Raw genomic sequence first — 14,961 nt, forward strand, 5'->3', positions numbered from 1 at the left:
AGCATGGCTTTGCCAGTGTGAAGAACCAGTGATCTGGAAGAAAAGGAAGACGATATGCCATGTGTTTTCTGCCTCTGCTTTGCTATGTGGTAAGACTATATGACACTCCAGGACTCCTAAGACTTAGGACAGTGGGCAAAGCTTCCCAAGGTTCATTAATCTGCACTTTGTCATATCTCTTGGTCTGACACTAGACTGACCCAACTTCATGGCCAGCTATCTCAAGCACTGTTGGAGCAGGAAGCATCCCAGCATTGCCAGTTACATAACCTTGCTTTTCTCCTCCCATTCTTCTTCCTTTGTGGGTACTAATAGATGAAATTCAGTCCAAGAATTAAACTATTGATGTTGAGTAAGGGTTGAGGTCTAATCAAATAATTCAGGGGGAACCTAATGAGAAGAGCTCATTGGTTTTCACCCACAATGCAAGAGGCTAAGGTTATTTGACTGTCGAACTTGGGCAGAATGTCTGCTGTGTGGACACAAAGGGGCTTGTTCAGCCTTGAGCTGTTAACTGGGCCAGGCTGCTTGCAATGCCTCACCCAACATCCACACTCTGACACTATACCACATGAAAGCTTCAACCTCTACCTCTGTATAGAAGCAGCAGCTCATTGCGAATGAAGTGATTAGTGAGCCCAGTTCAACAAAACAAGCCTCTGAATCAAGATCAAGTCCTATAATCATGAAGTTTTACACAGAGAAAAACTGCTCCCCAAGAAGCTACTATCAACCCTACTCCCTTTGTCTTAGTGGCCATGGTAGAATGGCAAATGAAGGACTGAGGGGAAGGGAACAATTTATGTTAACAAAGGTTCTCACTTCTGCAAAGGTGGTACTATCTCCGCTCAAAGATGAGAAAACTGATGCTAAGAGTGACTTAGTACCAGAGTCACTTTATCCATCAAATAACAGAGCCAATATGATCCAGGACTGTTTGGCACCAAGTCCCTTGTGATTTCCACTAGACCAAGCTGTTTCTGCACAATCTACCATTTAGGGAAGATAAGTTCAAAGGGATTTGCTCTCTGGAGATCAGCTGGCAAGGAACACTGTTCTTATGTTAGGTCAACAACCTGGAAAGAGATTATCAAACAAGTTGTCATTAAACATCTCTACATCCATCAGTGCTTTACATTTCCTAAATGTACTGATAGGGAGTGTACTTTACAACTCTGTTCTTAACTCTGAGGATTAATATACTTAAATGTAGAAGAAAGCTACAACTATAGAATCAACTGGAGTTCCTGAAAATAAAAGACTTATTTGGCAATATTTATCAAAATTTTAAACCTGTATATCTTTAGAGCAAGTATACGTCTAGGAGTTTATCCTAGATATATGTATGAAAGTGAAAAATACACATTCATGAAAACATCACCACAGGCTTGTAATTGTGAAACACCAGACACAACATAAATGTCCACTGCTAGGAGCCTGATGAAATAAATCATGATACAGGCACTGAATTGCAGAGCATCGCAGCATTTAGAAGAACTAAGTGTACCTCGTGTGTGTGTTGATGCCAGACTCTCCAAGATGTAAACTGAAAAGAGCAAGGTAAATACATAATCTCTTTTGTATACCTTTAAAAAATGGGACAGGATTTGAAGACAATTACTCTCCCTTCTGTTCATTTCTATAATATTTAAATTTTCTACCCATGTGCTCAGATTAATATTTAATGTAAACAAATTTTAACTGGGCTGTGGAATCACAGGCCCTTTTTTTCCTTCTTTCATACTTCTCTACATTTAAAAAGACTCATATTATTCCTAAGTGCTAATCTTTAAACCACAACAAGTACAGGTAAAAGGAGTGCCAATAAAATCTTCTGTGAACAGTATTTTGAACCATCTGCCAAACAGAAGTCAAACACACTTGGAAAAAATACATCCTATTGCTATAAAGCTGAAGCTGCTCCCTTTTGCATCCTGCCCAGCAGGGGAAAGGGGGGTCTTCTTTGTTCTGACTTCAAAGGTTTAGGGTACAAAACAAACAGGGAGTGGATGGTGGAGCCGCCTCATTTGAGTCATACCTGAGCGGCAAACCATTCCAGTGTCCGACAAGAAGTGCTTCCATTCTTTCTTGCCATATGCCTCTGCCAGTACCTCTGGAGCCATCATCTTGGTGCCATGGCTTGCCCTGATTTTGGGAGAGGATGCACATTGCTCATTAATGGTTCCCTTGAATGCCCCTTCCTCTGTCCCTGGGACTGTTGATCCCTGTTGCCACTGGAGCTAACAAATACATATATTTTTTCTGTTTTCAACTAGGTGCCTCCCTGTTTAGGATTCTGTAAAGCATTTCTATGGACAGCTGTAGCACTTCACCGCTTTAATACACCGAGTAGCAGGTGATTAGGAGATGCTCACTCTGAGGTCATCACTGGATAAGATACCACCCTTTTTTAGAGAAGTTGTCATTTAACTATACAAATAAGATGAACATACCTGGAACAATTAGAAAACAACCATGTGACTTAGTGGGAAGCTGGTTCTGGCAGCACTAGAGAAAGAGGAGTAGGTACCAGAGTCAAAGCATGAGTCCACCGGGGCCACAGGAGGCACAAGAAGCACCTGGCACCCACAGGTGGATGACTGTGAGCATGCAGGACTGTGAAGACAAGATGAGGAGCAACCTGCCCACTCAAGGACACAGCATGGCTAAAACCACATGGGGAAATCAAAGAGGAATGTGGAAAAACAGCAACATCACAAGAAAGCAGGCATTTTCTGTGCTCAAAATACTGCTTTTGCATCAGTTAGGTCCAGCTAAGAGAATCCTACACTATAGAGAAATATGGTAGTTTGCCCTTATCTAGTTTTGCTCTCCCACAGTTTCAGTTACCTGTGGTCAACCTGGGTTGAACAATATTAAGGGTATAGTTCCAGAAACAAACAATTCATAAGTTTTAAACCACATACCATTCTGAGTTCTACTGTTATATTTTATATTTTCTTACTGTATCTACTAAACCTTATCATAGGAAAAGACATAGCACATATAGGGATGTGTACGATCCATGATTTCAAGCAACCACTGGGGGTTTTGGAAGATAATCTCCAAGGATAAGGAGGGACTACTGTAGTTGAAATGTTAATGTAGTTTATTATGAGAAATTATAATGATTGAGAGTATTATTCTCTTGGTGTTATAATGTGGTAACAAAATAATATGAAGGAAAAAAGAAATAAAATAAGAAAAGCAAATGGGGGAAAATCACAAATGCGCTCCTTTTTATAAAGCGGTTAACATTTTAGAAAGCTATATGTAAAGATCAAAGGATCCTGAATGGGAAATATGATCAGAGAAGGAATCTACTATATTGGTGGAAAGAAAGCATCAAGGAGGTATGCTAATAAATTCAGGAGAAACTAAAGGTTAGCCAGGACTTGGATGGAGAGAGACAGATCTTGTAGGAGGGGTACTGGGACAGGGACAGACACACAGAACAAAGAGAGAAAGAAACAAAATTGTAGAACGCTTTTCATTCTTTTAACTGTGGTTGAAGATAGCCAAGAACACTGTGAGAATCTGACAACAAAGTTAAAGGTCATAGACAAAGCTGCATTTACACGTACCCTATCTGTCAATACCTGAGAAATAAACATGGAAACAAACTACAAAATACCAAAGGTGGGGCTACACCTGCTGTAGTTAGATGAGCCTTAGGGGAAGGTCTGGGGGAAAATGTGAAGGGAGTTTACATCATGCAAAAAGAATGATGCATCAACAGAGAGTATATATTAGGGGCCTGGGAGTTCTCTCCTTTGATTCTGATCCTGTTTGTATATGTAATAAATGATATAGCTTCCTGGCCATGTTGACTTTCCTGTACTATTAGTACTGGAAAAAAAAACAGATGCTCCCTCCCTGGTGCCCTGTGAGAGACACAGCAGTGACAGCAGCTGCTTCTGGACTGCTTGTCATACCCTTAGCAACAGTTGAGAGGCTGGGCCCACTCACAGAGGAGAGAAGTAAAGAAAGTCAGCCTGGAGTGTGGGAGGAGGAAGAGGTTGATGAGGCTTGGAACAGTCCAGAAAAACTTCCAAAAGGAACTAGGACACAACATGACCCCCGCATGACAGGGCCAAATTTGGATAAATGGAGAAAGAGAGGGTGCAGGGTACCGACCACCAACTCCTACTCAATACCCATTCTTTCTTCCTTAACAAAAATAACCCCAATTTTATTTTAGGCAGCTACATACTCAGCTAAAACAGTGTAATTCCTGGGCTCTTTTGCCAGAAGGCGTGATCAATGAGATGTAGCAAGTTGTAAACGTTCTATTGTATGTCCTACAAATATTTCTATTGAGGTAGGAACTAGACCTTTAAATCTAATGCTCACAAATTCATATTTAAATGGCTCAAACAATTCATACAAAGACATGCAGGCAGACAATCTGCCATTAATTACAATATTTGTATTTAACCCATACTGTAAGGGTCATATGCCACTCAGTAATAAAGCGTCTCAGAGAAGGTAAAGTTTTGACCTCACAACTAAGTTTTATTACCTGAGAACAGTGCCATTATCTGCGAGTTTAAGGAAATTCCCATCTTCTAGATCCAATGCCAAACCTTTGCAACTGAAATAGGAAAGTCCGATTATCAATCGATTCATAGATTTAGCTAACCTAAGAAATGACAACCTATATTTTCCAAACATCATAATGCTAAAAAGATATTCTCCCACCCAGGGGAATGGTATGTTAATCACACAATTAAGAATATCTAAGAACCGTAAAATTAAATATCTATCACTGAGCAAGTATAAAAGGAAAATTGTTATGTAGGCAAATAAGGACAGCATATTTAGTTTATAAAATCTTTCGGCTTTTCAAAAGATAAATCTAAAACTCAAAAGAGAAAAAAAGAACCTGAACATCATCCCATGACTTTGTTAAAACGTACAAATGTTTTTCACTAAATAAAACACACACACACATACACACACACACATTTATATTCTACAAGTTAAGCACTTCGCCAGTCTTTCCTACACTCCAGAATTCGTCTCATTTTAGGTCAGGTTACAAGAACTTGCTCTCTGGACAAGGCATATTATTGAAAACCACTAAAAGAAAGTCAAATACTAACTTTTATCTCCTTCACTGTAAAAGACTTGTGGGATTTGGGGAGAAAGGTGAGTACAGATTCATTATTAAGAATAACAAAAGCAAAGTGGTATAATGGCTACCAAATACCAAGGGAATTAAACAAAAAATGACAGGGTACTTTAGAAGGATTATTTACTTTTGTTCAGGGTAAAATTTCCAGAGTCAATAATTTAATACAGTAACATGTTACTGTTTCTTCCTTTTACAAAAATGATACATCAAAAAAGACTAACCAAATATCAAAAGAATGTATACTAGATCAACACAATGTAGGTATTTTTCATGTGGTTTAGGATTAATAATATTGCTTTTATTTATTTTATGTATTTTTGGAGACAGGATGTCACTCTGTACCCCAGGTTGGAATACAGTGGCATGATCAACCGCTCACGGCAGCCTGGACCTCCTGGGTCCAGGCAATCCTCCTACCTCAGTCTCTCCAGTAGCTGGGAATACAGGCATGTGCCACCACACCTGGTTAATTATTTTTTATTTTTTGCAGAGTTGGGGTTTTGTCATGTTGCCCACACTGGTCTCCAACTCCTAGACTCAAGCAATCTGCCCACCTCAGCCTCCCAAAGTGCTGGGATTACAGATGTGCCACCACGCCTGCCTGGTCTGATTTTAAACCGAATAATTTAAAATGGCTTAGGATATTTGTTTGTTTTGTTATCTAAATGAGGAAGACAAAGGAAGCTTTGGAAGTTGGGAGTCCTAACCCAGGAAGGGAATTCGCAGTAAGAGTCTTAGGAATGTCGATCTAAATGACAGAAAACCAATGGTCTTAATTTAGACTTACTCAAAATGTGATGATTCCTCCTTTTCTCTTATAGTTCTTAAAGGATAGTTAAGTCAAACCTTTTTCTTAAAGATGTAAATTTTAGAAACAGTTCTTATTAACCTCTGAAACTATTATGACAAACTTAAGCTATACGAAAATATCCAAATAAGTCACATAAGCTCTTAGCTTATTTTCACATTTAATTAGGAAAGTCTAATTTTTTTAGTGTTTAAAGCAGAAAACACTTTAATTCATTAAATACAAAACTTTTAATATAGAAGGCATGAGTCCTTTGACTCAATTTCACATTTCACATTCTATCTTCATAGAAGAGAAAGCGTCCCAGTTTTATCAGTAACAATTAGAACCACAGGAGATGTACAGACTTAAAAAAAAACAACAACAAAAAAGAACTTACCAGAAATCCCAATCCTCTGGGGTCACACTGAGCAATTCCTTATCGTACCCTTTCTCCTTAACTAGGAACTGGGCAAAGCTATTATAAATGAGCTGCAAATAAAGGGAGGAAAAACAGATTAAATATAATACCCACTACTCATTTTTTTTAAAATTTAATTTTATTATTATTATACTTTCAGTTCTAGGGTACATGTGCATAACGTGCAGGTTTGTTACATATGTATACTTGTGCCATGTTGGTGTGCTGCACCCATCAACTTGTCAGCACCCATCAACTCGTCAGCACCCATCAACTCGTCATTTATATCAGGTATAACTCCCAATGCAATCCCTCCCCCTACCCTCTCCCCATGATAGGCCCCGGTGTGTGATGTTCCCTTTCCTGAGTCCAAGTGGTCTCATTGTTCAGTTCCCACCTATGAGTGAGAACATACGGTGTTTGGTTTTCTGTTCTTGCGATAGTTTGCTGAGAATGATGGTTTCCAGCTGCATCCATGTCCCTACAAAGGACTCAAACTCATCCTTTTTTATGGCTGCATAGTATTCCATGGTGTATATGTGCCACATTTTCTTAATCCAGTCTGTCACTGATGGACATCTGGGTTGATTCCAAGTCTTTGCTATTGTGAATAGTGCCGCAATAAACATACGTGTGCATGTGTCTTTATAGCAGCATGATTTATAATCCTTTGGGTATATACCCAGTAATGGGATGGCTGGGTCATATGGTACATCTAGTTCTAGATCTTTGAGGAATCACCATACTGTTTTCCATGATGGTTGAACTAGTTTACAATCCCACCAACAGTGTAAAAGTGTTCCTATTTCTCCACATCCTCTCCAGCACCTGTTGTTTCCTGACTTTTTAATGATTGCCATTCTAACTGGTGTGAGATGGTATCTCATTGTGGTTTTGATTTGCATTTCTCTGATGGCCAGTGATGATGAGCATTTTTTCATGTGTCTGTTGGCTGTATGAATGTCTTCTTTTGAGAAATGTCTGTTCATTCCCTTTGCCCACTTTTTGATGGGGTTGTTTGTCTTTTTCTTGTAAATTTGTTTGAGTTCTTTGTAGGTTCTAGATATTAGCCCTTTATCTGATGAGTAGATTGCAAAAATTTTCTCCCATTCTGTGGGTTGCCTGTTCACTCTAATGGTAGTTTCTTTTGCTGTGCAGAAGCCCTTTAGTTTAATTAGATCCCATTTGTCAATTTTGGTTTTTGTTGCCGTTGCTTTTGGTGTTTTAGACATGAAGTCCTTGCCCATGCCTATGTCCTGAATGGTATTACCTAGGTTTTCGTCTAGTGTTTTACTCATTCTTAATGTCACAGACCTAAAACCCTAATGGAATTGCTGATGGGAGCAAGTAGGAGGAAGGAAATATCTGTAATTGTGAAGTTCTGCAGTTTAATTCTCCTTCACAAGCAATTTATCAACCCCTGCATGCCCCAGGTAGCTGTCCCATTCAAAATTATACCATTGGCATACAATTATATAACCAAAGACAATTATTAACCCTACTCCTGATTTCTATTGGGTTGGAGATCATAATTTAAGACTTGACAAAGCTTTTTAAACTTATTTAATACATCACTAAGATAATAAATATGATGACCACTCTATCCATCCATCCTTGGTCCATTCTGGCCAGAAAAGCCCCAGGTTAGGGAAATCTCAGAGTGAAATACATATGGGGACCAGGCAGGTGATCTAAACAAGTCATGATGCCTCTATCAGATGTAGGAAATCACTCTTGTTTCTCCACACACACATACACAAAAACCATTAAAAAAAAAATACCTAAAGAAAAAGGACAAAGAAAGCCTCTCGAAGCAAGTACAATAATTACAATAATAAATACTCTGTTGATTGCTGATAGATTTTATTTCTCAACAACAAAAAATGCTAGGTTTTTGAGTAAAATATCTGGTTTTTAAGTGCTGGCTAACTTTAAAAGAACTGTACATACCAAACAAAAAGTGCACAAAAGGTAGATGGCCCAACCTTGTTCCACCTCGAAGTGTTCTTTGGCCAGTGTCGGGTACACTTGAGCCTCAGCAGAACAGAGGTCTGAGTCAACCTGCACAGTGTCCAAAAGGACACACTGAACGATCTGACCCTTCTTCTGCAGATATTAACCCATGACAGGTTTTGATAACATGTCATACTCTTAGGGAGAAAATGGAGTCAGAGGAGTGGGGGAAATCTCTCCTGGGTGGTGAGATTTACACTGATACTTAGATGTAGCAGTTCGCTGGGTGAATGCAGAGGGAATGGGGGGTGACTCAGGTTCAGAAACTGAGGGACCTGCACACAGCTGGAGTAGCGGTATCAGGGTCTGAGTGTCAGGATATGAGCATGGAGAAAGCAAAGGCTCCTTGTCAAATGTCAAATTGAGTTGCTCCCTGTCATAAAGCTAATTAAAATCACTACACAGGTACTTCATCCAGTGTAATGTGACCTTATCCAGGTCAACTGTTAATCGACCCACATTATGTTAACACTATATATCAACAGTTCTCAACCCTGATGGTGATTCAGAACCATAGGTGATGCTTCTTAAAACTACCCAGAGTTTCAAAGTGTACGGGGTAGAGAGGGCCCTCTCTGAAGCACAGAGAACACTGAAAACCACTGACCTGCGTGTTTTACAGATTTTCATTTACTCATTAAAAGGAAAAAAACAATAAAAAATACACTGAGTCACTCTGTGGTACAAAGTACTATGGACAATAAAAAGTCCACATCATGATCCTGCTTATAAGAAACCAGTGCTGCAGGGCTAACAGATGTGAAGTGCTTAGAGCAGAGACTGGCACACCAGCAAATCCAATTTAAGTATTTGCTATTATTATGTCATATGTTGCTAAAAACAAAACAAAACAAAAAAACAGAAAACAAAAACAATGTCCTGACTTGTGGCGCTCACCCATCTCCACGGTGTAAATATTCCCACCATGGCCTGTTTCAAGCCACCAACAGCAGTTTACCTGCTTGCACAATTCCTGAATAGTTAACAACTGGCTTTCACAAGCCCCTAAGAGTCAGCTATTGTACATCTTAGATTTGCCTCTGGTTGAGGCACTTTTGAGTTTCTCCAGTTATCCAAGTGATTAGTCTACGATATGGGCATGTGATTCTAAAACACTCGAAATCTCCTGGAACGAAGGAGCCCTTTCCATCAGAGATGCCACCAGGGACAGCCACAGCTGTGTTCCTTACCTTGTGGAGGAGATTTTTATGTAACAGGAGAGAAGGGGGCCAAATGGACAAGGAGAGAAGCAGAGAAAAGCAGTGTGAAGAAAAGCAGGGGCATCTGTACTCTGAAACCCTTGGTCTAAGCAGAAGGCTTCTTGCAGTTTGTCCTGAGTCTCTCTAGAAACCTTTATGGCACAGGGCTCTCTAAGACATTCCTCTCCCAGCCTTAGCTGTCACCACCTCATAGTCTCTCAGGACTAATAATACTACATACTCTACAGCAGTTGCCAATTGGCACCCTGTGGTCCATATGCAGCCTACAAATTATGTTTGGTTCCCACTTAAGGTTGCCGGATAAAATTTAAAAATGCCTAGGTAAATGTGACTTTCAAATAAACAACAAATACTTTTTTTTTTTTGGTATAAGCATGTCCTATGCAATATTTGGGACCCTACTCTCCCACTCACACATTTACGTTAACTGACTGGCATCAGACTTCTGAGTCTGCAACCTTAGGAGAAACCACGTGTCATCCTCTCTTCTACAATGCCTTTCCCAGGCCTCATGTGAATGCCTACAAAACTGAAAGGAAAGGCACTCGCAGCTCTCTATGATGCAGCCCCCACTGACTTCTCCACCATCTTCTCCTGAAACTTGCCACCTTTTGCTTGCACCCAGCAGTTCCTGGTGCTGTTGCTCACCTCGAGGTCCTGGCCTTTATTGTAACTCCTGTGGGTGAAGCACTCCTCTCTACCTCCTCACCTGCCAGCTCCAGGCATTCCCTCTGTGTTTTAGGACACCATACAGACAGCAAGGTGGGAAGAAGCAGAAATCCACAGCCAGACTACCTTGCTCGGTTGCCCTGGATACACTTTCTTTCTGTGCCTCATTGCTCGATGCTCTCTTACCAGTGGCTGTGGTGATATCTACCTCACAGGGACGTTGTAAGGATTAAATCCATTCATAGAAGCAGCATGCTTATTAGAATTATGGCTGTATCATATTCTGTTATTAAAATACCAATTATCTATTCAGTCTATTTATTGAGCCCAGTATGTGCCCAGCACTAAGCTCGGCACATAGAACACACAAGAAACTGTCACAGATACTGATGGAGCTCTAGGGGAAGTCCAACAAGTAAACAGGAAGTGTTACATCATGTCTGTATGTGCTAGGAGGAATGAAGGGTTTTGTGGAAAACTGAAGGTGGGCTTAGAGTGGAAGGGCAAACTTTAGAGGGCCAGAAAGGCTTCCTAAGGGGAACCATGTTTAAGATGAGGCCTGATGGGATGAAGAGCTTTTGTGCAGAGCAAAGAGGCCCTCCAGGCACTGGCAGTGGGCAGCAAGACCCAGGTCATACTACCCACCGCAGGGGACCAAGACTAACTCTTGAGCATTTTTGCCTACTGCGTGAGGCTGCCTGGAGGCCTGCGTGTTGATCTCTGTATCCTCAGCTCTAGCATGGTGCTCAGCACACTGTGGGACTTAAAAAAAGATTTTCCACACCAAACATGATCCAAAACTCAATAGGTTACCATTTTCAAGCTTTAAACATCACTATTCTTCAGGTTTGCAGTTAAAAAAACTCTCGTCTTTCAGAATCTTATATTCTGAAATGTTATGATCACCTATGGACAACACTAGCTCTAATATGACAGTGGTTTAAAAATATTCCCTCCAGATGAAGGTAACTAAAGAGGAGACACACAAAACTGTGATTCAGGAAGGCTTTAAAAGGCACAGAGGGAAGGAACACATGTATCAAAGACCTAGGGGAAGCAGTGGCCAAAGAATCAAGCAGTAAAAAAGCCTTCTTAATTCTCATTGTGACTAAGGAAACCAGACCTGGAAGGTAAGAAAGCAGGAAAGTGTAACAGCAGAAAAAGGACATTAAAAAAAAAAAAAAAAACTTAGCATCTGGGCATAGAAAACACACAAGAAATTCCGGCAGCCACTCTTTTTTGACCTTTAATGTGTACCTGAACTAGCGGGTGCAAGGACATCACCATAAAGGGGCACAGCCCTGGCTGGATGTCTGCACCAGTGATCTAGAGTTCTAGCCATAAAGTGAGGTTTCCAAATGGTTTGGGTGGTAACCATAAAAGCAAACACTTGTCTTTGCCAAGGTGCTATTCTAAGCATTATACATCTCTTACTCATTTAATCCTTGCAACAATCTTGTGAGGTAAATCCAATTATTAGCTCCATTTTACAGATGGGGAAACCGAGAAGCAGCACAGGTTAAGTAAGTTGCTCAAAGTCACAGAGCTAGTAACAGTGGAGCTGGTGTCCTATGTTAGGCAGTCTGGCTGAGGAGTCCTCGCTTTCACTACTGTACTCATAACCAGCTCTTTTTCTGTCTGGATGCTTAGATCTTGGACTAAAAAAAAATCTGGTAACTTTTCAAAATCAGTTTCCTTGGGAATTGGGAAACCAAAGGAATAGTGGAGGGAGAGCAATTAATTTGAGAGTACAGGTCTGGAAGCATGCATACTCCATGTCCCCGTCTCCCAGGGCACAGTGAAGACCTAAACTTTGCAAGCTGTTGGTAGGACTGGAATGTATTCAAAGTGCAGGGAGCACGCAGTCGATGCGTAATAAATATATATTTTCTTCTCTTGACAGAAGGTAAAATGAGGGCTAAGATCTTAATGACTTCTCAACTAGTGTTCCGTCCAATACACTACGCTATGTACTACGCATCTCTCCCAGATTGCAGTTTAAACACTGATGGGTGGTTGATCGTGCAAATTGAAAAATGCAGCCAAGAAAAATGCAAGTCCCCAATCAAGCGGCTGTGTCCACAATCAGCTAGTGTACAGAAAGACATGCAGAGAAGTTCCACGACATGGGATCTTCAAGGACAGCCCCAGTGCTCCTGACCCCGCCCCTCCTCTGCCCTGGAAACCGATTCCCCAGCACGATCTTGCGCAGTTTGCCCCTCCTTCGTTCTTCCCTACCCCTCTCAACATTAGCTAATGGCTGAGCTAAATGTGCCGGTCCCCAGGGCACTAGCGCGGAGCGGAGGCTGCACACTTCCGCCCCGTCTCGCCGCTGGAGGCCGCGCTCTGCGGAAAGACTCGGCCGCCGCAGGCCCCCGACAGCGCCCGCCGCTGCCCAAGCCTGGAGGAAACTCAAGCCCCAGCCGCCATGGAGGTTGCGCGCAGTGCGCCCCGGGGAGCCCGCGCCACTCACCGGGGCGCTCTCGGGCAGGTTGTAGCGACACAGAGTGTGGTCCAGGTCGAATCCGACCACGTCGCAGGCGGCCAGGGAGAACTGCTGAGCCATGGCTGCGCGGGGAGCACCGAGGAGCACCTCGGCCGGGGAGGGTGTAAGGAGCTGGCGGGCGGGACGCTGCGGGACAGGACCGGGTCGGACGCGGCGGGGCGGGGCTGAGGCTGTCAGGGCACCGGCGCGGCAGCCTCTCCCGCCTCCCGCGCCCTGCAGCACCGCCCCTGGATACGCTTAGCCCCCGCCCCTCGCGCGGCCGGCGTCCTGCGCCGCCGTCCGGAGTCAGGTAGTCAGCTCGCGTCCTCCTGATACCCCAGCGCCGGCGACCTCAATCTGTCCGGCAAGCCTGGGAACCCAGAAGGCAATAGGGGTCCAGGAGCTGCTGCACAGCTGAGACCTGTAGGCACTTAGCCCTTCCTACCACAAAATTAACCGGACTCTCCATCGCCGTCAGGGCGCCTCGGAAACCAGGAGATCCTGAGGTTAGGCCTGACCTTTTACCCCTGTGTGCGGAATAGTGTAAGATCATGGAAAAAAATTCATCCTCTAATATCCCTCTTACCTAGTTAGCCTGCAATTTGGAAGGTCTTTTCGCCCACGTGATCTTTGATAGTGGTTTAAACCAAAAACTTTGTATTCCTTGGTTTCCTAAGTGTAAAATGAAAGAGAGACCTTTCACCATTTCATACCCTGGAGTGCGTTAGAAAATAAATGTATCAGACATCGTGAAGAACCGTTTTGCAAGATGATACTGGTTATGGAAACCAATATTGGTTATTACTTGATCATCCTATTTTGTTATTGTAATGAAGAATTTTCTATGAAAGGACATCAGACACTTCACAGAAATATATAGAGTATGCTACAGAAAAAGAAAACTTTCGTAAACCGGGTTTAAGGTTTATAGAGCACAAAATGATTTGAGTGACATTTGCTTAATTCTCTCAAAAACTGTATAACTACTACCATTTTAGATGCAGAGAAAGTTAATCCATTACATACAATGTATGCCTTAGGGCATTTAATTCTCTTCTGGATTTCCTGATGTGAAGGACTAGCACTTTGAGATCTTTATTACATAGTGCCTCATTTTAAAAAGAAAATACAAATCTATTATGTTTATATTGCTTCAGTTTTAAGCTTAAAGGAACAGTGTGTCTAATGGGACAAATCAATAGTCGTGACATAATGAAAATATAATTGATTAAGAACTGCATTTAACCCTTTCAAATAATAATCCTTTTGAGGCTAATAGACCAGAGGATTAATTTAGTGCGATAGTGCAATTGAGTAGGAGGACATTTATTATACCTAGTAGACCCACTTGAATAAAATTGATAACTTGTTCCATTATAATATTTAAAAGCCCCAAACAAAGCTCTCTGGAATAGGGAAAGTAAAGAATCTTCAAGAAGATTGAGCTGTTCACTGGTGAGTCCAACAACCATGTGTTCAATGTCTGTGAACCAAAAGAGAAAAGGCTGGATTGTTGGAGGAGCTGGAAAAAGCTTGTTGGCCCTGGAGCATTGACCTTGGCATTCTTCTCTGCCCCTTGCAAGAGAGCGCTACCAAAGTCAAACTTCCAGGTAGATGCCACGTTGAAGGGCACACGTTTCCTTGGGGAATATCTTGTTTCATGTGGGAGTAGGTGCTTTAGGTGCTTTAGGGACTTCCCTTAGTAATACAAATGTAATAGTACATTCATTTTAAGAGGGAAGAATAGAAAAGGATTGTTTTTTGTTGACTTAGCCAAAACTTGTCCTTACAAAACCTCTTGAGTGTGCTGAATTGTGAACAGGAAATTGGGTGTGAAGGGAGAGAGGGAACCAGGGCACTCTTAAAGAGAAAAAGACCCCTAGGTGTATAGCCACGTGGTCCTGGGACTGAATCTGGTCTTTACATGCACATCAACAATCTTATGTACTTGCTGAATAACAAATTATGTATATTCTGCATGTTTACACAAACAGTTCTTGTGCTAGAGAGTCCACATCATTTAAACTTTGTGGGAGAATTTTGCAAATGATCCAATCCTAGAGGCTTGTACTCTGTCTTGAGCCCCACTCACCTTTCCTTTCTACCTCAAACCTCAGTCTGACTCTTCCAGAGATACAGGGGATGGTTCCCTTCTCTTCTCCCATTCCCTACATAACCCTGAGTTTAAATACAAACACACAATTTAATGGTTTGATAAGGCTTATTTCC

General features: G+C 41.7%; 2 protein-coding genes across 3 annotated transcripts in view; one reads left to right on the forward strand and one right to left on the reverse strand.

Moving 5' to 3' along the window:
* Positions 1 to 13,093, reverse strand: part of NT5DC1 (5'-nucleotidase domain containing 1) — a 151,949-nt gene extending 138,856 nt beyond the window's left edge. For both annotated transcript variants that reach the window (XM_023219034.3, XM_023219033.2), the window contains exons 1-4: positions 12,721 to 13,093; positions 6,325 to 6,416; positions 4,523 to 4,594; positions 2,039 to 2,145 (exon numbers count right to left, since the gene is read on the reverse strand). In XM_023219034.3, the coding sequence (XP_023074802.1) occupies positions 2,039 to 2,145; positions 4,523 to 4,594; positions 6,325 to 6,416; positions 12,721 to 12,813 (364 nt within the window). In that variant the 5' untranslated portion in view covers positions 12,814 to 13,093. The remainder of the gene's footprint in view (positions 1 to 2,038; positions 2,146 to 4,522; positions 4,595 to 6,324; positions 6,417 to 12,720) is intronic.
* Positions 13,033 to 14,961, forward strand: part of FRK (fyn related Src family tyrosine kinase) — a 169,462-nt gene continuing 167,533 nt past the window's right edge. The window contains exon 1 of the mRNA XM_023219032.2: positions 13,033 to 13,238. The gene's annotated coding sequence lies outside the window, so the exon portion shown is untranslated. The remainder of the gene's footprint in view (positions 13,239 to 14,961) is intronic.

The sequence above is a fragment of the Piliocolobus tephrosceles genome, chromosome 5 (assembly GCF_002776525.5).
Source record: "Piliocolobus tephrosceles isolate RC106 chromosome 5, ASM277652v3, whole genome shotgun sequence".
Classification (NCBI taxonomy): domain Eukaryota; kingdom Metazoa; phylum Chordata; class Mammalia; order Primates; family Cercopithecidae; genus Piliocolobus; species Piliocolobus tephrosceles.